This window comes from Teleopsis dalmanni, chromosome X, assembly GCF_002237135.1.
Source record: "Teleopsis dalmanni isolate 2A chromosome X, ASM223713v2, whole genome shotgun sequence".
Classification (NCBI taxonomy): domain Eukaryota; kingdom Metazoa; phylum Arthropoda; class Insecta; order Diptera; family Diopsidae; genus Teleopsis; species Teleopsis dalmanni.
This window is the reverse complement of record NC_051848.1, coordinates 17,212,260-17,238,521: the sequence shown is the minus strand read 5'-3', so window position 1 is coordinate 17,238,521 and position 26,262 is coordinate 17,212,260. Positions and strand designations below refer to the sequence as shown.

The 26,262-nt window shown below is 32.7% G+C and overlaps 2 protein-coding genes across 2 annotated transcripts in view; both read left to right on the top strand.

The window, feature by feature from the left end:
* The first annotated feature begins 2,785 nt into the window (after positions 1 to 2,785).
* LOC119687246 lies at positions 2,786 to 4,148 on the top strand. Its single transcript, XM_038101506.1, has 4 exons — positions 2,786 to 3,172; positions 3,307 to 3,375; positions 3,443 to 3,535; positions 3,606 to 4,148. The coding sequence occupies exons 1-4, from the start codon at positions 2,854 to 2,856 to the stop codon at positions 4,034 to 4,036; spliced, it is 912 nt and encodes a 303-aa protein (XP_037957434.1). The 5' UTR covers positions 2,786 to 2,853; the 3' UTR covers positions 4,037 to 4,148.
* A 13,253-nt stretch (positions 4,149 to 17,401) lies between these two features.
* Positions 17,402 to 26,262, top strand: part of LOC119687243 (mucin-5AC) — a 32,821-nt gene continuing 23,960 nt past the window's right edge. Inside the window, exon 1 of the mRNA XM_038101503.1 lies at positions 17,402 to 17,533. The gene's annotated coding sequence lies outside the window, so the exon portion shown is untranslated. The remainder of the gene's footprint in view (positions 17,534 to 26,262) is intronic.

Below are 26,262 nucleotides of genomic sequence, written 5' to 3'. Positions count from 1 at the left end.
GGTTTCGTCTCTTCTTTTCTTTCCTTTGCCTCAGTTAAATCATGTAAAAAAATATTTAACACTAATTTCCATAAGAAACTACTAGACATATTCTATTAGTCAATCTCTGATCTAGTCTCAACAAGTTAAGTAGACATCTTGTTGAGCTCATCAAGTATTTACGTATCTAGTCCTGGCTCCTATGAGGCCTAATACAATTATAAAGGACTCTCGAACTGATGTTTTAGGAATTCCTAACTATCGAAAATATATTATTTTTTGATTTGTGTTCACTGAAGTGGATGTTAAACTGATGATGTCTTCACAAAATTAACTCATCGATTGGAAAGCTATCGAGAAACACTGAGTGGGCACGATTGGACGTGTTTCTTCGACGCAATTTGATAACAAATAATTCCCCCGATAATATCGACAGATCACACTGATGTTAGATATATGTCCATTTGTTGCATTTTTAATGATATCTTCTGCGATTCAAGACATTAGTAATTCCACATAAATGTGTAAATTACTACTACTATAAATGTAAGAAATGTTATTCTCAGGAAAGTTCAGCGAATAACTGTGCATTCCTCCAATTGAATGTTGCGATATTAGCTTCCCAGTCACGTTCTATTCTGCCCCTGAAATTGAGATAGAAATTGAAGTAGACAAACCAATTGATACGTTGACCAAATTGATACTCCGACCGACATATATCACTCGTTCGGAAGGATTTGTTGAAGTTTGTTAGTTACTGGTAGCCACTGCACAAACCTTTTTGACAAACTGTGGAAGCAAATTCTGGGTTAACATCTCAAACACTCGCATTTCCGTATTGTGCACACAATACGTCTTCTGATGTTTGCTCGAATACAATGTGCCCGTCTGGAAAACACTCAGCGAATACTGTTGAACACGTCGGACTAAACAGTTCTCAAGCAAGAAGCAGTGTTTAATACACAGCACTTTCAAAACTGTGGTTGTTGTCTTTACTAATCAGATATCAAATAACACAGTTTGGGAGCCATAGCTTTCTATTTTTCACGAACCGCACAGTTGTGGAACTAATGATTTCGGCAATGTGAACCCTACTTTCACCTTTTCATCATCAATAAAAACCAAAATCATTTCATTTGTGAAAGCGAAATTCATTCCAGCAGTTCCAAATTTGGATTCGACTAATAATTCATGAGATGTTTACAGTTTGAAGGCTGTAGGCCTGTTTGAGATGATGAACGCTAGGTATTCACAGTTTGAGATTCTTCCTCAGCACTTGATATGATAAGTAGTTATCAATTTTCGATGCACATTTCATAATTATAGACTCTTTCAGTGCTAAGCACCTATGCACGATGCTAACGATGATTACAAAGACCGTTTAATCGAGATCTACTGCTTTTGTTAGGCGATTTTTCTGCTTAAATTGGCAGAAACAAACCACACCACAAGCTATTCTAAGAGAACGATATGCTGACAGAAGAACGGACCCATTCATGGTAAGTGATTGCTACATCTCGATATTCATAAACACATTTGGCAAACTTCGAAAATACGTACCAAAATCAAACACATTGTTGGTGTAAAGTGATTCCGCGCTACCAGCTGTTTCAGCGATGATGACTTAGTGATAGCAGTAGGCCAATGAGGATTAAAGCCCATAACCAATTAAATTCTACGTGCCCATAAAAAGTCTGGGATGAGATCAAGCAGATATGTAACTTATTAGTTATTAGAACAATTTGTTGCGTATATTAAATAAATAACGCATGACCTGGATAATTGATGCCACTTGAGCACTGATTAACAGACACCATAGTCTTTATTGTACGCAGAAAAAGCGGATAATAGTTCCTATCTTGGAAATAGATAGCCGATATCAATACAGGCCCTAATCATTTTAATAACACGAAAGATCAAATCAATTTATTCATTTGGCGCAAAATCAATTATTAGTACACCACATTATCAACACTGACCACTTCACCCATTCTGCCGCAACGTTTTTTTGGATGGCTTTATGCGATTAGTGGTACCAGAATGTGTAGTCAATATTATGAAGTCAATCTCATTTTGCTTTAGTGGCAAAGAAAACCGTTAATAAATGGATGTGTCAAAGATGTGCTCCATTCTTACCTGTTCCTTTCGTAAAGCTGGAAGAGCTGTAAATGATCACCAAATATTCCGAACTGTACTTCAGGTTGGAAAGTCAGATCTTAATGTTATGCGTATTATAATTGGTTTCCTCTGTTGATGTTTGCAGAATGAATGAATGTGCCCTGCTGAAAATCGTTGAACACCGTGGTCATCTGTGAGATTCTTATATTCAAGATTCTTATATTTCGATCACGATTATGTTAGGCTGGAGATAGAATCAATTTTGTGGTGTCATTGTCAGACATCATTTAACTAAAAATCTAAATGGTTTGCTCATTTTATAAACTTCGCAGTGAACTTACTTTTGTTGTGGGTTTAGTAAAATATTGTCATGGTTAGATCCCCACCCTAATTTTGTAGTGGATAAAGAAAATATTTCAAAACTGCATTTTCTCTATCCATCAGAATCTCAAGATCAACCAAGTTGATGTTAAGAAACTTCCTCATTTCTAATTTGAGTTTTTATTCCAAAACGACAAGAGAATATTGATCTGCGCTCCAGTCGGTGTAATCCAGCGAATATTTTTATCACTTTTATAAGTATTTTAATTAATCTTTTTTCATTGAAGGAACTTGAATTTGTAGTAGTTGGCATTGATGTTAGGTTAAATTTGATGCGTTTGTCATTTTTTCATTTCCATTTAAAACAAAATATATTCGAAATAGTTACCAAAAATCTGTCTGTGAAAATTCTTTAATTAAACTAACAAACTAAATATGGTCATATTTGGAAACACCCTACTAAAAGCCCTTCGTCAGTTGAAAGTGCCCTCAACCGCCGAACAAGTAGCTGAACAAATAGCAAAGAAGTCGAAGAAAAAGTACCAGTTGCTTCTTCAGGAAGTAACGGAGGGTTTAGCAACTGGAGCACGCCTCCGTTACTTCAATTACAAAGATGGATTTTATCACACTTCTGGAACGAAGAAAAATCGTCGTAAAGATGTTCTGAAGAAGTCTGGAATCAGCTATTGTCAATGTCCGTCGCACGAGTCTGTCACTAACGAACTTCCGATTAATCAGGCACACCATGTTTCAGGTAAGAAATTATTAATGGGTCAGAACTCTAAAAAATGAATTTAAATACTCGATTTATTTTTATTTATATTTTATTTCATCTTTTTATATCAATGTCATTATAATAATAAATTGATTTCAATAATGTCTGGGCAGGTTCTAAGATTTCCATAGAAACAAAATCGGTTGTAGATAATAAAAAAAAGAATTGTTCAGTAGACAAAGGTAAGTTTTTTTAGAAAACCAATCCAATAATTTTATAAACTTTATAACGAGATTCATTTAATCACAGATAACGAGAATGCGACTATAGGCAAACGAAAGAGACGTAAACCATCGAATGATTCAGGAATTGCACCAAAAAGGAAGAAATTAATGTCAGAAGGTAAGTTGACCTGAAATCTATTAGATGCCGACATTATAAAAAACAGATTTTATGACATTATTTGTTTCAGAAAAAAAGCTGATCAGTTGTGTTGGTCTTGACGCTGATCCATCCAAATGTGGGTCAGTTTTTGGTGAGACGCATTCTATAACGAAAATCCTGGTCGAGGATACAAGACTTCAAGTGCACGCAATTGCAAGAGAGTTGGGGATGATTAGAAAAAGTGAGTTGAAGAGTAAATCTAACGACGAAGGAAAATGCGAATTGAATGAAGAGCTTCTTGAGAACAACATAATGGAAGTACTTGAAACTTTTGTACTGTCTCAGAATGAACCGGGTTTCAGAGGAAACACTGTTCTGACAGATAACATCAAAAATATTATACATAGCATAGTTGAGAAGTATATGATGGAATCTGTTTTCGATGATAGGACAGATGCTGTGGACAAATCTGCCACTAGTTTTAACAGCTCCAAAATGTTTCGACCATATATAAACTAGTTTGTGTTAATTAGATGAATGGTTTTTATATTTATCATGTGAACTTTTGGAAAACTTGTGAAAATTTCTTTGTATTTTTTTGAACAGAATTATATGTTTCTCGACACCTAAATGCTTTGGTTTTTATTAATGCATTGTAAACTACTTATATTCATATCATTTGAATAATAAATTCTAGCAAAAGACCGATTCTTATGATTTGGTCACTAGTGTATTGATCGTTCAGAAGGCACCTTATCTTAATAGAAGCGCAACTTCCTCTCCCTGATTCGGAATTATTGGAACTTCAAGCGCCAAACACGCATTAAAATTATACCGTATACATTCTGAATTAAAAGCGAATGATTCTACCAGTAATTGATTAGCTGAGAAATAACAACAAAATATTGAAATTTATATTATTAAGCAAATGAAATACTCATTTAATCTAACTAATTCAATCTAACTAAATACATTGTGAACGTATTAGCGTGGGTAAACGTTGTCTGAGTAAGCACCAATTAATATTGCTTTTAATTGTAATTGTAATTATATCTTACAAATGTTTTAAGTAATATTATTAATATTATACAATAACTACTTTTATTTGTAAATTAAATATTAAAACCACTGATTGATAACTCTAACTCTGCAGTGTGTCCCATCGTAAGATTTTATTGGCCAGCACGTACGGCATTCTCAATGCTTTCAAAACTGTGTTGGAGTTTAATTTACATACGCATGAACCTCTAGCAAAGCGAAAAAGTATTCAAAAGTATTCGCAGTGAAAAAATTGCTTCCAATTAATTATGAATTTTAAAAATGAATAATATACCTCCGCTATTCTATCAATCAAATAAAAATAAATCTAACAAGCAAATATTTATTTTTTTCGGGTATTAAATGCTTTCTTTATTGACATAAAACTTTACTGGTCACTTTTTACTGTTCACAGCAAATGGACTGCAGTCCACAGTTTGTGTTCTCAGTTTGGTTGGAGGCGAGAACAGTTTTGTGTTTATTTTGCGTTTCCATTTTTAAAGAATAAAGAAATAAAGTGGCAAGTGTGAAGTTATATTTATTTAAACATATCTTTATTCAATTTTTTTAAATAAATTAAAAAAAAAATTAAAAATAAAAATAAAAATAAAAATAAAAACGTGTGTAATGGAAAAAAATTGTCCTTCCTTCAGACTTCACATATTCAATCAATAAATCATAAACTCTAATGGAACATTTTTCGAACAACAACAATTGTGATCATCACAATAAAAAAAATAATCATTTTTACGCACTCACGATAAACGTTAACGACGTTTACTGGGCTCCGCAATCACTGAAGTTGACAGTTCTTACTAGCGTTCTGAGGTCGTTGAGGACTGAACGGGCTTTTATGTACGGAAAAAGATGAAATAGAAGAACGTCATTGATCTGCGGCGACAGACCGTACCGATTCTTACTTAACACTTCGCTCCATTGATTGTTTATATTTTTCTATATAATTTTCTTTGTTGTGAATTTTGTATTTGAACAATTACGGATTAAAAATGGAAAACGAAGACGAATAGTGAATCTCATATTCTTGCCGTTCGTCTGCGCTTCACGACAAGTTTAATGACATTCACAATTCTTTCTTTCTGCGATTTGCTAGATCCTCTACTTCTTATTTGGCTTGTACTTGACTTCGACTTGTCTTACACGTAAGAACTCTTCAATTACTCTCAAGCTCGTACGTATGTATGTAAAAGTACCGAAAATTGGAGCATTGATATTTATTAAGAGAATTTCAATCAGTACTCAATGAGCACTCATTATAATAAAATTCTGAAGAGCTAAGCTAATCAAAGATTCTATGATCATATAAAGACCACAAATCTCTAATAGTTAACATATATTTGTTTCATATTTCAAGTAAAGTTCCCAAAACAAAATTGTTACAGATTTGAATATCTTGTCTTATCATCACCTTACATAAATTTCACGCAGTCACAAAATATTTTGGGTTACCTAATATAACCCATGGTCTCTAATATTATTTTACGTTTAGTAAACGAATCAAAGCCCTTTCAACAACACTAACAAAATTAGGAGATATTTTTTTTTTTTGTTTTAGCTTCCCTTTATTTATACAACTGCCAAGATTTGGCATCTAATATATAATATTAGAATTACATGTATGGACTACTAACAATAAATAATAAAAATTTAGTAGAAGTAGATGAGTCAATAAATACTCGAATATTCAGATTGTACTATGCGCACATTAGATAGCTAGTTATGGATTATTATATTGACAGTTCTGATGGAAATAAGCGTTTCAATCCTCTATTATATGTGGCTTCGTCATTTGGTAGCTGGGATAGGTAGATTGCTGGGATAGGATGGGAGAGTAATCTATCTGTATGAGATTTACTATTTTTCGAATAGCGTCTGCGACGTAGGGTATCTTTAAGTCACGATGACTGTTATAGTTTGATATGTACCAGTCAGCGTAAATGATAGATCTAAGTATTTTTGATTGTAGTGTTTGCAGTAGTTATATGTTGTATTTGCATGATGTGCCTTCTATTTCATTTGAATGATGTACCTTATATTTCCACATTGGAACGTTAGATTTGATTTTGAGCAGAATAGTCATTACAATTGTCCAAAGCAACGCTTAATTTCATTTCTTTTAGCTTTGACATGGTCCTTCTAAGTTTATCTGCTATCTATAGTAATACCCACGTAATTTGCCTTTGTGTATGTAAAGACTTCATCATTATTAATTTTTATACGTTTTAGGTCATATATTGTATTCCTATTTGTTAACCATTCCAGTGTTACGTTTAAGTAATTCTACAAGTTGTCTCTGGATTTGTTAAAATTTTTATTAACTGCAATTAGAAGTTTCTATCAAACTTTTAGGATCAGAAGTTATCGGGTTATCGGTCGTGTATATCAACTAGAGTAATGAACCTAGTACGCTACTTTGGGCCACACCAAGTTTCATTTGTTTAAGTTCGGAGATTAAGTATATATTCTTCACATAAAGGTATCTATTTTGTAGAGAGGTTTTAAGTATAAGGTAAACGTTTGTTAGAAGTAGCTGGGATAATTTGGTTAAAAGACCCTGATGCCACACGCTGTTGAAGATCTTTGCAACGTCTAGATATAATGCCGAGAAAAATTGTTTTGAGTCAATATTGCTTGTTATTTTATTTACAACTTAGGAATAAGTTTTTCTTTGTGGAGAATCGTTTCTAGTCTTGATAATTTATCTATATGAGTTTATAAGAGTTATGTCTTTATTTGGTTTGGGAATAGTTATAACTTCTAATACTTTCTATACTTTTGGAAAAAACTTAAGGTGAAGAGCGCAATAAAACACGTTTCTAAGGCATACAAGTGCTTGTTGAGACACTTCAGTCAGAATCTTTCCCATAATATCATCACATTCCGGTGATTTTTTTAATTTGATTTTATTTTTTATACGTTGAAGTACATTAAGCTTCACCTTAAAAGAAAAAGTCGACTATTGAAAATCGTGAACGTAATCTAAAATGTAATTCCTTATTTAAAATTTACTTACCATATACATAAGACGGATCATGTATTATATACAAAGGCTTGACCCTGTCACCCAAGCTGTCACAGACACATTCATGCTTCTGCATTATACTGAAGCACTGGTAGTATGAGCGAACTATGGAGTCTACGTTCTTTGGTTTACGACAGATCTCTACATCTCAATTCTCTACTGCGCCTAGTAGCACCTATTGGCGACAGCTAGTCTGCATCTATTCTCCAGGCTAACATCATTGTTGTCGGCTCCTACGGTGCCAAAAAAGATAAAATGGTTGACAATTTTGAAGTAAAGTCAACAGCTCGGTTACTCCGTTTACAATGTTGAACAGTTGTTTCACCATTCTGAGATATAGTTAAAAATCACTACTCAAATATAGTTGTGGGAACAATATTTTCCATAATAATCGGTGTCAATGTTAATAGTGATGTGCACCATTGCTTCAATTGATTGTCAACATTGTTTAAATTTTTGGGACGTTCATATAAGAGTTTTCATTTTAGTTTTATTAGGTAGAATAATAGAGTAAAAACTTTATGAATAATTCGAAATTGCTTCTATGACTCCAACTATCGATCGATACACAAATGGTCGATACTTTCAGAATTATTTCTTAGCAGATTTAACTAAACTGATTTAATTTGTTGTTTATCAGTTTTTATGGTTCTTCTTTGGCTGAGCATGTCGAATTGTTCATTCCAGTGTTAAGCAGAAATCCACTTAAGCTGAGCTGCAAAACTTCGCCTCAGGCTCTGTGTTAGCGAACATCGATCCGAGTGCAGCGTTTAATGACCGGCAATCTCATTTATCACTTTTGCCCTCGGTTTGGTCTCAGCTGCGGAAAGAACTTTCAAAATTTCTTTCAACACATAAGTTTTTTTCAAAGTTTCTTAATTTGACTAATTTTCACATTAGAATTATATTGTCATTAAATTCATTTTACTTTTACTTGAAACTAATCAAGTTCGAAATGGTTAAAAAATAACACAAATTTTTATTTAATTATTTTCAATTGGAAATATTTAATGATATTGAAAATTTCATATGTAATCAACTTGCTATCATATATTATGCTATAAAAATCAATTGGCAAATTAAAATCCAATTTATTTATTTTTTCTCACTCAGCTCATAACGCACCCAATCTTCGAATTTCTTTATGACGCCAGGTTTGTGCAACTTTCCTTCTTAAAAAGAAGGTGACAACTAACGATTCATGCCTCCTGTCTCTAGTCCCCTCTGTCGCGTCTGCGCCTTTTCCATTCTCGTACATCGAATGCGATCAGTGCTTCCTCTTCTTGATCATTCCACCGGAGACTTGATCTACCTCTACGCGTTCTTGGTCCAGCCACCATTTCAAATATCTTTTTCGATGGAACGCCTCATAAAACACTGAATTATATTGAAGTCGTGATAAAGCTCGTCCAGCTCGTAGTTCATTCAAATGCTGTAACCGTCCCCAACTCGTAGAGGAGAAAAGTTCTTACGAAGCACTCTGCAAGCTTGTGTGTATTTTTATTCTTGACATCAATTCTTTAATAATTGTCTTTATGGTGGATGTTATCTGATCATATAACAATGGAGTTCTAATAAATCACCGCTAAGATATGCTGGGTTAGATATGCTGGGTTGGAAGAGATAAAAGAAAAAGAGAAAATTATTTTAAAAGAATGATTTTGTTATTATATTATAGAATACCATTGGAGGTATCACATTGTTGTATAGGAATGTTGTCTTTTACAAATTTTTTTGGTGAAAAATTATATGGATCTAATGTATTGTGAGACTTGAACCCACTAAAACCACCTCTTAGTAATGATTGAAGACAATTTCCACAGCATTGAGGAAACTTTATTTCAGTAAACAGGGGAGAGATATGTGAACATATCGGCTTAATACTTAGCGAGCTAGGTTCATCTAAGCCAAACTGATCCAATATATACTTATTTCAATGCATGATATTGAATTATTGATCTATAATGACTATTAATTCCATATGTCTATCTATGGTTTGTTGGTTTTTATTTAATTGTATTAGTTCATATTATTATATTACATATATCGTCATATTACAACATATTATTATGAACATTTCATATAACAATTAATATAATTGACTCGATAATAATACTGAGCACTTAACTATTAATCCATTATTATTCCTCTCTAATTGCTCTGAAATGTTGATTATAAATATTAAGTAGCAATAAACCAATAAAGTTAACAAAGTCGAATTACGCTACGAAGACTAGCAACTCTTGTTGCAACCAAAAAAAATTGCAACAAAAATGATGTTAAAATATCCTAAAAGCTTTTATTAAGCTGCTTGTATTCTTATAATACAAGCAGCAGAAATGTTAAACATTGAACTTCCTCATCTCTCAATCATTTGATTATATTCATTTAGACATATTTGAACCCAAATTAAAGCACTTATCGAATTACCAACGCTGCGATCGCCATTATTGAATGAACATAGCAGTAGCTGTCGCAGTCGAGGTCGCAGTCGCGGCCGCAGTCGATGTCGCAAAACAGAACAAATGAGTTAAAGTTTCTTCTGAATAGCAGAAGTACAGCAATAGCATCGCAATATGAAAGCAGCGCCGCTTTTTGTAGCTCACTGCCTAACTGGCTGCCCGCTGCCTGCTGCCTGCTGCCTGCTGCTTGTGCATTTACAGCAAAGCATATACATATCAAGCTTATACTGAAGAGAAAGAGAAAAAGAAAATGAAAAGGGTAAAAAAGAAACAAAAAAAAAACAAATTAAAATGTGAAATGTGAAATGGACATTAAACATAACAAACAAACAAACAAACAAACAAACAAACAAAAAAGAACAAGTCTTAAATGAAATAATTTCAAGTCTAAAAGAAAAAAAAAAGTTAGTTGAATGTATGCAGCGGCCCAATCTGTTTTTAATGGTGATAAATATTTTTATATCACGTGTAGTACAAGAGTTCAACTAGTGCGGCATAAGCGACTTAAGTGAGCTACGTCGCTTATTAACGACGCATTAGAAAAACAAAACAAAAAAAATAAAAAAAAAATTAAACAAAACTGAAAAATACCACAAAAAAGTGTATTCGTAGGGCAATATGTGCAGTGCATTCATTATGTGCACAGAGACACAGGCACAGACACGAACACAGAAACAACCCAAGCAGCAAAAAAAAATTAGACAAGTTGTGTGTGAAGAATCTTCTGGACGGACATACAGACAGTTAGTCACACTCATTTACTAAGCAATGCAACTTTTAACTTCTTACGTGCTAACGTGAGTAAGAAGCCACACTGGAGGTTTCTAAGTGGCAAACAAACCATATGAAATATGATATGCCAAGACAGCGACAGCAGTGCCCAGACAGCATCACCGACAACGTTAACTACAACACAACGACGACATCAGCAACAGCATTTGTTACTCCACAGCCATGCCATATACATACATACGTACATACGTACATACATACATATGTACATACCCAGCGGCACCATTATGCCAGCGCTGAAAAAGTAAGCGAGGAGGTAATAGCTCTTCGTTTTTATTTTTCTTTGTTTTCGACATTTGTGTTTGACATAAGCAATTTCGGGGTTGAAATTATAAAAGAATGAAGAAGAAAAGCAAAGGAGTATTAAGAATTTCTTGTTTTGCCTACATTGTATACATTTAGTCTGCTTTTGATTTTAGTGAAGTGCGTGCAGTGAACAATTTTTAATTTTTAAAATCAAATAAAAAACAAAAATATAAATAAAATATAATTTGTAATTTCACATAAACTCACTGTAAGTATATGCAAAATTAAGTAAGTATATTTAAAATGATAATTGAAATTTTTGTTTTGTATTATGTAGATGCTACTGCGTCAAGAACGATTAATTGACCAATGTGCTGCGAATGCAGTCATTCTAAAGCAAGGGGTAATCAGCTGTAGTCAGGTAGTCAGCTGTTTCAATTGGAAAATTTTACAATTCAAACTGAGGAGGATTTAATTCAATTTAATGAAGAAATCACTGCCGTTGAAGTAGTTGTAAGTTAAATTATATATGTTTCTTACTTTCAATTTCAACTTATTAATATATTCACATGTAACAATTTTACTAATTCATACATTTCTTTTCATCTATTACGTTATTTATAGACTGCATCAATGAGACGCGTTATTAAAAATCAACCAATTACGCGAAAAATTTCCTGGAATTTTGGAGAATGGTACCCAAGGCAAGAAGTCCTTAAGAGTGTTAGAGAATGTGACAGCAGCACTTTTTGGTATGGTATATTGTACATAATTAACTTTAGCATATACAATAACATACTTTTGTATTTACAGATGCTTTAAGTACAGATGGTAAGCCGGAACAAGTGATCGAGTTGAGTCTGGAAATCTCTTCAAGGTTTTAGTAACAGTATGTTATATTTTTTTATGTAAATATTAATATTTTAATTGTATAAAACATAAATATAAAATATAATTTATCCAAAAAAATTTATAGTATTTTATTTAAAAATCAATAGCATAGGTAAAATTGAAAATTTAAGCGAACATATCAGCGCTGATATGTTGCATTACAAATTCGAAAAAGTAAGCTAACATGTCAGCGCTGATATGTTGCATTACAAATTCGAAAAAGTAAGCGAACATATCAGCGCTGATATGTTGCATTACAAATTCGAAAAGGTAAGCGAGCATGTCAGCGCTGAAATGTTGCATTACAAATTTGAAAAGGTAATCGAACGATTTCAGCGCTTGCCCGCAATGACATGCACGTGTTAAAGTAATTAGGAGTTTCCTTTGAATAATCAGCGCTAGGCATTACCATTCAGCGCTGAGGGAATCGATTCCCTCAGCGCTGAAAGTCCCGCTGGGTAGCTAGCCAATGTCCAACATTCGTTGTGGAAATATGAAAAATAGAAATATTAAATAAACTTACAACAATAATAACTACAATAACTACAATAACTACAGCATTAGCAATAACAGATAAAAAAAACAGCAAATGTTTAAGAAAATAGCATAAGAACGGTAACACCATCGCAAATGTGGCATTCACATTCACACTATCTTTATTATAATGATCATTATCATACATCCTTATCACCAATGCAATCATAATCATCGTCAGCTCACCATCACCATCACCATCACCATCACCGTCACCGTCACCAAAATTGATCGTATTATGAAGTATGTGTAGTACCCCGTACTCTACGCTCCAACGCCAATAGCCACAAATTGCATTACTTTGGTTAGTAGCAGACGAAAAAAAAAACAAAAAAATTTATGAAGGCACAAGCAAAAAATAAAGCAAAATAATAAAAATGAAAATCTTCGCTGCACCGTGTGCATATGTTTTGTTATTGTTCGTCCCATCCCGTCTGTTCATATAATTTGAAAAACGACCAAACAACGATGCAACGTCGACGTCGACGTTGACGCCTATGATTTCGTTAGTCAAGCGTAAGCATTTATTCCAAGTTCAGACTTACATACTTTTGTATGTATGTATTTGTGTATATATAGAAACAACATTGGCTGCTCAGCCGATGTTATGTTTGTTACATTCGAATTACGTTTCGAATTATGTATGTGGACTATGGATTTCCTGAACTTGTACTTCAATCGCATAATTTCGCGTAGCATCAATTTGTGCCTTTGTGCAACAGGCTTTGTAATTTTTATGTGCTTTTTTTAATTGTTTTCTTTTTCCTTTGCTTGACTTTGCTTGACTTTCCTTGACTTTCCTTGACTTTGCTTGATTTTGCGACTTTGCTTGATTTTGCGACTTTGCTTACAAATTTTATTTTTGGGTGGGTTTCGCCGTTCTTCGTGTCTGATGTTACTCATTCTGTTCTGCTGTTAGTGCAAATGGTTGTTGTTGTTGCTGTTGTTGGTGCTCTTCAATGTGCATTTCCCTAATTTTGTTTTTATTTAATTTTGTTGTAATTTATTGATAAACACATAGTTTTCTTTTTTTTTGTTGAAAATGTGTGTAACTCTATCATAAATGAAATATGACTTTTGTTAAAGATTTATTCCAGTAACATAACAATCCAAGGAAAGATTTTATTAATAAATATTTAGACGTAAAATCGCCCAACAGCCGGTACTGCGGCCAGAAGAGTCCTATTGCACCAATTTCACTATTGATTACTGATGACAGAAATTCCATATGAAACAAGTTTCTTCTGTGCGTTATTAAAGCTGGACAATCACAAAAAATATGCATAGTAGTTTCCTCATCTTCGAGGCATAATCTGCATTCCGAATTAGCAGATTATTGTGGTTTATGAAGGTGATATTTCAGTCTATAATGACCTGTAAAGAAACCCGTTAGCAACCTTAAATTACATTCTGAGAATTTAAGGATGACTTTGTAGGAGTACAGTGTTATCAGCCCTTTGCTTTGCCTAATTCCTGGGAAGTCTTCCCGGTACTCCAGCCACATGTGATTTTCCCTTTCCCGCATGTAAAAGCAGATTTTGATGCAGTTTTGGCTAGCTCATCAACTTGTTGATTTCTCAAAACTCCCCTATGACCCGCAACCCAGTAAAGGCTAACCTTATTCCGAGTTACAAGTAGCTGCAGGAGCTCATAACACTCAAGGACCTGTTTTGACTTGAACTCCAATGAAAGATAAATAATTTATTAAATTTCTTTTATAATACAATATACTTTCTCTTATAATTATACAAATAGAGTTGATAGAGAAAAATGCGATTTTAACCTCGTTCTGACATGCAATAATATTGTTAAGGAATAATTTTTTTATTAATTAAATTAATATTCAATTTATAATTAATTAATATACATTTGTACATTAAAAAAAAAATTTTTTTTTAATTAAAAATTCTTTTACTTTCCACTACAGATACTCTCCGAGACGTTTATTATGATTATTTATTATAAAATAAATAACTATTATTAATTATTAATTTAACAATTTAATTCTATTATTTAATTACAAAGCTTATTTAAAGGACTTTGCGGCAGGCATGGGTAAGTAAACAGCTAATTGTGAGATTATTTGTTATAAATATCAATGACTTGATTTTATTGAACAACAACAAACCCATTGTTCTAAACAGTCATATTTCTGGACACACTTATGTCTAGTTCAGAAATTACAGTGTTAAGTGTACTTTGCCCAATCCAAAAGTCTAAGCAGGCAATTGCGAGATAAAGTTCTCTTTCGACAAACTAAAACCATACTCTAGAAGTCTCTTATCATGCCTCTCCTGCTCTAAGACACAGAACCTGGAACAATTACCAATTGAGATGCGTTCAAAATAAAAACTCTTCGGTGAAGTTATGGTCAGGTAAGCGTTTGCAAGGCGTATCGAATGTGATGAAACGTTGAGCTGTACGAGTTATATCATGATATTGACATAGTTAGGCATACACAAATTCATGGACCTCTCTGGCTTATGTTAGTCATGTCGTACGCATGGATGAAAATACTGTGACTAAAGAAGTGTTTGATTCGGCACCAGCTGGTAGAAAACATTGTAGATGACATCCACAACGCCGGTGTTCAATTAAGGTTCCAACTGACGACAATTAGCTAATTATTAGACTGTATGCAAAAGCCTACTGTATACGATCGCGAACGACTTAAGTCTGTAAAGACAAACTAAGTAAGAAATTTTGTAATTTTAAAAAAAATAGAAAAAACTCAATTTCATACGTTGCTTTCCAAGAACGTTCAGAGCATTCCAAGTCTGTGGGCTATCAAGAAACCCTGAAATCATCTAAAGTGAAGGTCAACGAAACAGCTGAATCCCTAAAAATATCAGAACATGAGAGCATGAACTTACTACACATTTTGATGGTGCGTAAGCTGTCCTCGAAAAAGATATCGCATTGTTTTATGGAAGACAGAAAACTAATTAGAGCTGTATTAGTGCAACAAAAATGTCTTTTAATGCGGTATGTGATAGTAGTTAACACATATATTCATTACTACATTCCAAAATCAAATCTACAGTCAGTTAAGTGGATAGCAAAAATCGTCCATTTCGAGGAAAACTCATATATCCACTGATAAGGTTTTATACATATAATATTTAGCACATCTATTACCTTAACAAAATAATTATTGCTATTTATGGTGAATTTGAATAAATGAATTCCGAAGTAAACAACTAAGGAACTACAGTTTGGAAGGCGTTCGCAGTCACCTTATTCTTCAAGGAAAGAAATTTGGCTCCAATGAAAAAGTAAATGTCTAAACCGAAGTCTATAATGACCCCAAAGAGCAATCAATCGAGTCCATATTATTGTTGCTACCACATAATTAGTTAACGTGTAAATTTTATATTACATCAATTAAAATAATAAAATAACGTTAGGTATCATATATAGATTCCATAATAGGAATCTCAACTGTCAGAAAGCATGTATTCAAAATGGGTAACCCTCATCACACTCACCGACACAACTGCAACTAAACACAGGAGAAGGAAACTATCTTACAATTCCTCTGTAAATGCTGGGCACTTTGAAAGAAAAAACAGTTACTCTAGGTAATCCGCTCTTTAATATTCTCGGATAGTCAATGGAACCTTTCGTTAATGATTATCAAACATTGTTGAAAGCTATTCCACAATCATTCTTGCTTGACCCTCTCAACAGAGAATCACTGGCACATTGAGGTGTGTTAGTATGTTTAGTATACCAAATTGAAATTATATAAGTTTATAAAGGATAGAATAGGAGTAGATTTGGCGTTATGTGAATATCTGGTCAATGGTGCAAAGATAAGGTTCAAAGTGCAATAGTTCTGTAATAGAAATGCTTGTTTTCAAATTATATTTCATTGAAACATAAAAATGTGTAGAACAAAAAACGTTAAAAAGTGCAACATAAAGTGCTTTGCTATCAGGTCTTTCCATTATCCGTCATCTATCCACATATGGCGTAATAAAACAATAATTTGAATCAGCAAACTCTACAAGAACTCATTGTCAAATTGTGGAACCATAATAATCGAAAGCCAGACGGATATATAGCCAGCCATGGGATGGACGGCCATGGGATATATTTTATTACACCACTAATATTGCGACAATTTCTGATAACTCCTAATATAGCTCAAGCAGCGAACAATTATACTCACTCATAAAATTGATTCAATGAAATAGTTTATGTCCTGGGAAAAGTTCAAATGTCGATAGAGCTAACCATAAATCATTGATGGCATCGCAAGAGATCTAGTTCCAAAAATATCTCTTCGTGCCTTCTGCGTGCAGTACAAAATGTCTCTTAATTTCACAATCAGAATCGAACTTAATCATCTTCGTATTCATCTACCAGAAGTAAAAATCAAGCCTCATTCGGCTGTCCAGCAAGCGCTTAGCTCACAAAGCACCGGCGTTGCGCGCACTTTCTTCTTCGATTCCGTAATGCTTCTTAAAAACTTCTGCACGTCCGCAGACGAGCTCAGTTGTAAACAAGAACGCGCGGCGTTAAGATCGTCTCTGGAGTGAGTGATAATAGCAAAGACAAAAGTAAAACGAAACAATCTACGGACAAAACCATAAAATATTAAAAACCAAAATACAAAAAAGTTAAAAAATTTAGAAAAAAGTTCTGTGTTGGGGGACAAAGTAAAAGTGCATCTCGAAGAAGAACAAAAAAAACTCTATTGCAAGAAGTGGGGAATCACACGAGGAAACAATGTAAAACTGTGTAAATTTATTTATTGTGTGAGTTGAAAATTTAAAAAATTTAAAAAATTTAAAAAAAAAAAACAAAAACAAAAAAGCAATAAATTGTAAAGTAAATTTAATTTACAAAAGCATAGACATAGAGCTAAACAAAAATAAATAAACTCTTAAATATCTGTTTGTGGAGTCGCAGACAGCGCCCGATCAGTTCTTATTTTAAGGCAAGTCGAGTCAAGTCAAGTAAAGTCGCTGCTACAACACCAGACAGACACAATTGGTAGAAAGAAAGGTGCTTAGAATATTTAACTTACACCCAAAGAAACTAAATAATCACAATGCGAAGTATTCTCTAAGGGAATGAAAAATTTAATTTAAGTTGCACGTTGTTCGTTGTACTCGTCTTTGCCCACATAGCCCACATAGCCTACATAGAACACATTCCCGCATTCCCACATTCCCATATTCCCACACTCCCACATTCCCGCATTACTACTGCAACTCCAATGACCGTAGTGAATGGCGTTGGTGGCTGCAATGACAGTGTTGGCTTTGGAAGAGTTGAGTTCGAGAGAATGGAGCCAAATTGGCTGTAAAATTGTTAGAAGCGTCTAAATATATTATTATTGCGCATATTATTATGTAGTGTATATTCGAGTATGTGCAAAGACGGAAGAATATTTATATACATTTAACATATTTCTGATTTGTGCACGGCTTAGGTCTCATTACTATTAGGAGGCTTTGCTTACTTCTGTGCTATGAAGGCTTCACCAGTTTTTTAATGGCAAATGTTGCCAGCATAGAAGTCTTTTTCATTTGTTATTGTTGTGGACTGTTAAATTGTGGAGCGAAGAAGAGCATTTCTATTCTAATGTCGATACAATTTGTACTTGTATCTAATCTAACTAATAATTATTTATAATTATTTTTTAACTCTTTTCTTACGCTTTATAGCCACAGCATGCTCCTCTGCTCCTCCGCTCACCAGCTCCTCCCTTCACCCGCTTTCCAACTCTACCCAGCTCCTGCATTATTCCTCGACACCGAATAATGCAATGAATGGCTTCGAGTAACTGCACCACAAATGCTTTTGATTAATTTCAGCTTTTAACTGAGAAATCTAAGGTTCTATCAATATAATTAAGAAGGCTTCTTAGGCCTTCATACTTACTTTACTTCACTGCATTGAAACAAACTTTTTTTTCGTTACTGATTTCGTGTAAAATTAATATTTGAAAACTTTTGAATTTAATTAATATATTGTATAATAATTAATGTTAATGAAATTATAAAATTTGAGAAAATTTCTAAAATTATTAATGTAATTTAAAATAAATATTTTTAGTTCGAAAGTAATTTTTTGTAAAAAAAGAAAAAATTGATATTTTTATTTTATTTTCTAATATTATATAAATCAAATACCTAAGAGTAGGTATTGATAAAATTATTACCAACGTGAATAATAATCGTGATATAGTGTCTGAAGGCAAAGTCTACACATGTAAGTGATTAGGTGTTACATTAAATATACTTATTGCCTTATGTCTTACTTATATCGTAATAAGTCTAAAAATTATAAAGATTTAAAACGAGTAAAGGATTATGAGGATTAACTATATTAAAGGCTATCTGTCGGCACCAGGACCTCCGTCTAAAGAGTATTTTGGCTTCTGCCAAAAGGTTAGGCACGACTGAACATTTCAGAATCATTTTTTATGCGGTATCACTACTGGTCAATAGGCGTAAGTAAATCCTTAAAATCGATTCACGGTTTACTTGTACTTTTGCGGTATCAGAAAATCGTTTATTAGGGGATCCTGTATTACTTGGTTGCAGATTCTTGAACGACAACTACAATTGTTATCTCATTTTAACAGTTTGATCACTTATAATCTTCGGTGGTCTAGGACCTCAACAAAAGTCTGATGATTTTGAAATATTTTATTTTTATTTGAGGATCCATAGCGTCCATATAAATTGTTTAGATTTCTTCTTTCATAGATTTCAGAATCAAATTTTTTTCAATAAGTTGGGTCTGCAAAATTCCATTTTTTATTAACTTTTTCTTTTTAAAAAAACTTGCGTTTGCTAGATATCCGTGAAAAGATGACAAGCCTTATTAAGGAAAAAAATTTTATATTTAAACTTTTAAATGTCGCTACCTTATAGAAAAAATTCGAACTTAAAACTTATTTGAGGCTGTTATTAATTAAACATTAATTTTTTCTTGTATGAACTTTTGATATAAATAATATTTTTTAATAGTTTTATTTTTTCATCAAGCACAAAAGTGTGGCAACTTTTACATGACGCTGAGACGTCATATGTCATACGTCGCATCGTCCTACACTGTAAATGCTTACAGCTTTAATTTTTGCTATTGAATATATAGAACCCACCATGCTTTCGAATCAAAGATATCAATAAAGCATCAGAACACACAAATTAAAAATTATACAAAAAATTCAAAATCCATTTTACAAAAAAAAAAAATATAAAATTTGAATTTGAATTTGCTGAATACGCTGAATTCGCTGAATTTGAAAACCTGAGTGAATTTTCACATGAAGCTGTCAAAGTGACACATGCAAAAGTAACGGCAGCATTTACGACGACGGTAACAACAACAACAATTCCAGCAACGATATGAATGCATTATTTCAGAATACAATGCAATAACAATAACAACAATAACAACAATCAAATGGTCCAAGATATGAAAGGTATAAAAAGTGGCATTGCAATTGAAACCGTTAACCTCGACAAAGGCCCACAAACATACTATTGGCTATGTTCTTACAGCAAACAAAACACGAAGTAAAACGAAATAAAGCAATAAAAAAAAATAAACAACAACAGAAAGGAAGAAGAAGAAGAAGAACTAAAAAAGCAATTTCGACTAGCAACTTAAAATGCAACAATAACAAAAACGCAAACAAAAATAAAAATTGAATGCAGAATAAAAATCGTAAGAAAAAAAACGAAAAATAAAAACAAAAAATAAGAAAGAGAATAAAGTTAAATAATAAAAGTTTGACTAGAAAGGAAATAAGGAAACATTTTTATATCAAAGCTTCTCTATTTAGTATGAGTGAGAGCGGCCGTAAAGTAACGCATCGACGATTTTAATGTGCTCACATGCTCGTGCTGGCACCAAAAACAACAACAACAACACACACAAAAAGCCTGCAGCAGCATTAAACAGTATTAAACAATAAGAACATTAAAAAACCATAACTTTAAAAACTAAAACACAAAAATAAAAAAAAAAAAAAAACAAAAACTAAAAGAAATGTTAATAGAGGCAAAAACAAAAACATAGCCAAAGACAACGACAACGACAAAAAAATTGGTTATGTTGTTTGGATCATGTGAGCGGCAAAAACAGGCTTAACTGTTGGAAATTTTCTTGACGGGGGCACGAAAACGAAATTTGAACAAAAACAAAGTGGAAAATGTGCTGTGATCGGCTGTGAAAGCCGATCGATCGGCTATTGTCTCTATTGAAATCGTTAAATTCAATTGAAAAGCTTCGAAAGGCACACTGAGCATAATTGAGATGATCGTTCATAAGCATAGAACGGAAGAAGAGAACGAGTCCGTTGTGAAGTGATTTATAAATGTAATGTTACCAGCTGGTACGAGGTGAAGTGACCGGTCACCTTACCTTAACAATAAGGCTATGGTTGTGGCCTAGTATTTTGATATTTGCACAATTAAAGCACTTCTGAGACGATAAAATATTAATTATCGAGTACGGAGTGTTTTGTATTCATTTCGAAAGATGATGCTGTTGCCAAAGGAATAAAAAACTTTGGGAGGGTAGCAATAATTTTCCTAGAATATATTTATATACCTATTTATGGTTATATATGTATTGCAACGATTAAGAGGGGGCGTGCTTAATCATTGTCAGTTAGCCAAGAATATCACAGATCTCCCGGATCGAACAATTTTTAATTGTTTAATTGACACATCCAAATAGTTTACTAGTCTTTAATCTGTTAAATATATTATGAATATATACTTGATGCTTAATAGGTTTTAAAACTTGAATAAGTTTAAAAATTATTATACACCGCTTCAAAGGATGATTGCAGAAAACAATGCGTATTGGACTCAAAATATACTTATATATTGATAATGTATTAGTATAAAGAAATACAATTTTATAAAAATTTTGAAAATAACAAGGTTTATCATAAAGACGATCAAAAATACTTCAAAAAATCCTCAAATAACAAAACAAAAAACAAAAAAGAATATATGTCAATTATTTATGCCATCAAAGTGAAAAATAGACTGTTCACTGGTTCGGAAGTCACTGGTTCGAGCTCTACTCTCCCCTTCTGACATTAGGAGGTAATCAACGACCGACATTCTGACTTTTATCCGGAAGGCGGAATGTCTTCTGTTCCTAAGAACTGTCGCAGCGCAAAAGATCAACCATGGTCGTAGTACTCCGCTCTGTTGGGAGCAGGAACCCTGTTTATTCCTATTTCTATGTATTACTTACAGTAACATACTACTAAAATAAAATTACATAACTTTGCTATCTTTAAACTATTTTATTAAGTATAATAGTCACTTCCGTCTGAAAAATTTGGCATTAAATTACAACTTATACTCACAAAATATTGGTCTCGCCCGTGCGAATCGTGGAGTAACATTCGCATGACTTTCTCAGTATTACGTTCATGGGTTAGGTTCTATACATAACAAATAATATATAAATCATGCAACAAATAATGTCTCTATGAACAGAATAGTATTGAAATTTAACAACTAAAAATAAAAATATAATTAATTCAATTATTTCATTCGTATTAATATAAACACAGCAAATGAAAACATAAAAGTCAAGTACCGCTTTGGTTCAGTTGGTTAAGGAGCGCTGACTGCTGACTCTGAGCTTCATATTTGGCAGGGCACGAGTTCGATTCCTGGTACTTGCAATCTCAAAAAATTATTTACGAATAATTAAATACAAGAATTATTTCCAAGACCATTGATGATGAGTATTTGGCAATACTTGAAACAGCTGTATGGTCAGCCAAAAATTCAATTAATTAAAATAATATAAAATGAATTTTTGCTATTGTAGTTCACTACTGTTCGAAAAGCCACTTTATTGTTGTTTTTATAAATAATCGTATAACTTTACGCATAAAACAAACACATTATTTTGTCAATATTTTTCGACCATCAACATAACATATGATATTCTATAGTTTTCTTTGTCTTGGAAAACGCTGTCCCAAATCCAATGTGACATTTATTAATATGTTGTATAATAATTTATTAGCGAGCTAATTGGGCATTTAAATAGATATAAAAAAACTATAATTTATTATATGTATTTAAAAACAATTTATATTTTATTAAAATATTTTTCCGATATTTTGACTATCTTCGATAGTCATATCTTTAGCGAAACTAACAAAATATACAATGTTAAATTTATAATTTATATAATTATATATAATTTATTTGAATGTGTCACATGCAATGCTAAATATTTATTTGTGCCCATCTGTGTTGACGACTTCATTATATCTAGCCATACTTCTGTGTGACTATTATAATATATTTATTTAAAAATCTCACTGCAAAACTCTTGTGGGGTCTTGCAGCACATAAACTTGGTCAATTCGTATTGAGCTCCTCTTGTGCCAATGTATGAGACTCTAATGTGGCAAGTATGTCGCGAAATCATTTGCAAAGGCATTTCATTTAAATATGTTATTAAAGTGGAAGCCATAGTATTGGCAATGATAAAATTAACAGATTTAAATTCAACAATATTTGCATGTTCTTTTATCAGTAAATAACACAGCATTAATAATAATAACAACAACAACAACAAATAAGAACCTCTTAGAACAGCGATGCAAAGTGTTGCAGGATGACTTAGAGTGTCTTTGAGATTTTCTTCTATGTTGCTACAATGAAAGTGGCTGCCATATTCTATGGCTGGAATTCGCTAGTTGTTAGTTGCTTGTTGAAAGTCGCTCTATAATGTTGTTCTTGATTTTTTTTTTGTTTTTTGTTGTTTGTTTTTTTGCTCATTTTTATTTTTATTTACTAACTTATTTTCATTTTCTTTACGATATTCGTAACGATTTGCCACAAATTTGCAGTACCACAACATTTGTCTTCCTTGAATTGCTACGTATTTGCAATCGTGCTACAATTATTATAATTATTTATGTGTTTTGTCAATTTAATATGTTTTCTTCGATTTTCATATATTTTCCTAGAGTTTTTCCCAAAAAAGTTTCGACAACTTTTGCTGACTTTGACTTTGCGCCCAATTAGACTTGTTTTCATTACGTTTGTGGAATATTAGGTTAAAAACTGTTCATACTGCAATATCTGTGGCCTATATTATCGTTTTTTAACAGTTACAGGTAGACTTCGAATTCGTATTCGGATACGGATTCAAGCAAACAAATAACTGTACGAATGTATCTATTTTTACATTCTATTTTGAATTGCACTTCAATTTCGTTATTGGTTTGTTGAGATAAGAAACATGAAAGACTGAAGCAACAAACTTGTTGGCTTGCAAAACTGCATTTGGCAAAGTAAACAAAATCCCAATACAACGTGCCACAGTTGATGCACAGTCGAGGTTCTGGCATCACAGTTGTTGGCTTTGATTCTAGGAAATTTTTAACGAACTTCGTCTCGAGTTTGTCAGTTTTCTGGTTTAGAACTGTTATCAGATAAATCACAACCGTTCAGAGCATCCATGGCAAATCTCAATAGCAAATCAAAGCAATTAAACAAAAGTTAAAGAAAAGTTTTTGCTTTAGAAATCGAAAGCTCATTTGAATAAGAAAGAAGAAGAGAAAGACATTGAATTTTATTACAAAATTAACAATAAATAGAAAAATGAACGGAAATTCAGATTTTGGCATTCTTTCAAAATGGAATATTTGTTCAAATCTGTGCGACATTCTAATAAACTGAAATTAAAAGTAGACAAAATTAACGACTTTAAAAAAAAGACAAAACAATTCGATTTTCTCTTTTATGTTGATGATAATTTATTCTATGGCAAATCGTTAAAGCGTTCTAAACGAGGCAGTCGCCCCGTTCATACACAAAAAAATTCCAATAAAAATTCAACATTTTTATTTCGCACATAAATTTTATGTTGCAAAAATTGAATTTAAGTATTAAATTAATTTATAATACACGTTTTATGGTTGCGATCCCACACTGCATTGACTTAATGAGTATTAACGGTTTTTTCTCGAGAAATCACCAATTTAGTTGCTTCATGTGACACGCAAAATCTCCGACAAAGATTTGCCAATTAAAATCTGAAATTGAGTTGGTAAAGACAGCCTTTTTATTTAAATAATGCTCATGGGTCGTGTTACGACATGTCCACAAAAATACGACATATCGATTACAATATGCAAATATGTAATAGTGTTCCAAGAGAACAATGTTGAACAATGGATGTTCAACAAGAGCTATTGTAAGTCATAGTGTTATAATGCTGAAAAAATCAAATTTTTACATTGATCGCCCCGTATCTATCTAGAGTTCCACGTCTGCTAGATGTCTAGAAACAATAATACTGTGCAATATGAAATACAATAAAATAAAACGACTCGATAATCAAATCAATTTTATTTTACGGCATAGTCAAAATACCTCTTCCGACACACACGGTAGTATTTCATTTAGACCCTCGGCTTCTAATTAGAAAACAAAATTTAGTTTTATAGCTACTAGAACCAGAAGTAAAAGCAAATTAACTTATCCTCATAACTCATCCAGTCCCAATAATACCCGCCAATAGTTGAGTTCCAAATTACTATGTAAGGAACTGAGCAAATTAGAATAGCAATAAAAATTAAGAGTTTTATCGCAAAGGTGACCACAGTCAGATAATTTTTAAACATACTATAACCTAAAGAAAGCTTACTTAAAAACGATTATAGAGATATATTTTGAATATAGAGATATATTCAACTAGAATTGTCTCCTACAATCTAACAATAAACTTGAGTTCACACTAATGTGTTGAGAAAATCAAATTATTCATGGAATATCCCGTACTGTAACTTAGCAGTGCATGATATTGGATGCATGTGTCAGTATTAGAAGATTTTTATCAAACAATGAGGCAATAAATCTAATCGAAACTTAATCCAAACTTGGGTTGCTCTCCAATAGAGCATAATTCCGTTTCTTTCAAAACTGTCGAGTGAAATATATTTTGCCCTTATTTGTGTCTACGGAACTAGAACTAATGAATTAAATTTTATACAAGTGAATCTTTGATTACAAAACTAATCTGTTCTCTCGGTAATATGGAAGAATTTTTAACTCAATATAAGAAATCCATTATATAAGAAATCCCGGAAAGTCATGCGTTGATCACATCACCTCGCTTCGCATAATTATAGAACAATCGGTTGAGCTTAATTCGATCTTGTATATCATAACATATTTGTTGATTTTGAAATGGCTTTTCACTACATCATTGGAAATTTCTATGGGAAGCGATGGTACTAAGAGGCATACCATCGATAATAGTTAAACTGATAAAAAGCAACTACTCTCAGGTTATAAATAGAATCATAAACGATTCGTATGCGAATTTGACAGATGACTACGTCTGGAAGAGTTACTAACGATGTCGATAACCATATTCGGAAATCTAGAACCTGTTTTAGCAGTTTTACGCAAATTTGGACATGCTGGAGCTCAAAACACTTAAGTTCTCACTTTCGATTCGTGCATAAAATCTATACTGCTATACGGAAATGAAACATGGCACTTAACATTTGCATCAGCTCAAAAACCACAATATTTTGTTTACAGGTGTCTCCGATCAATCTCGCGGTTTTGTTGCAGAACCATAGAACTCAAAACGAATACGTCAATAATTGGACTAAAATACATTGCAAGAGATTGACAAAACTGGAAAAACTTTATTTAAAATTTATATGAACAGGCTAAGTTTGTACAATCTGACATTGTAACAAAAACTTT

Bases quoted from the DNA above. Each gene is read 5' to 3' on its own strand.
- LOC119687246 (XM_038101506.1), top strand. From the start codon at position 2,854: ATGGTCATATTTGGAAACACCCTACTAAAAGCCCTTCGTCAGTTGAAA. The intron at 3,173-3,306 runs GTAAGAAATTAT...ATGTCTGGGCAG, and splicing joins TCAGGCACACCATGTTTCAG to GTTCTAAGATTTCCATAGAA. The intron at 3,536-3,605 runs GTAAGTTGACCT...TATTTGTTTCAG, and splicing joins GAAGAAATTAATGTCAGAAG to AAAAAAAGCTGATCAGTTGT.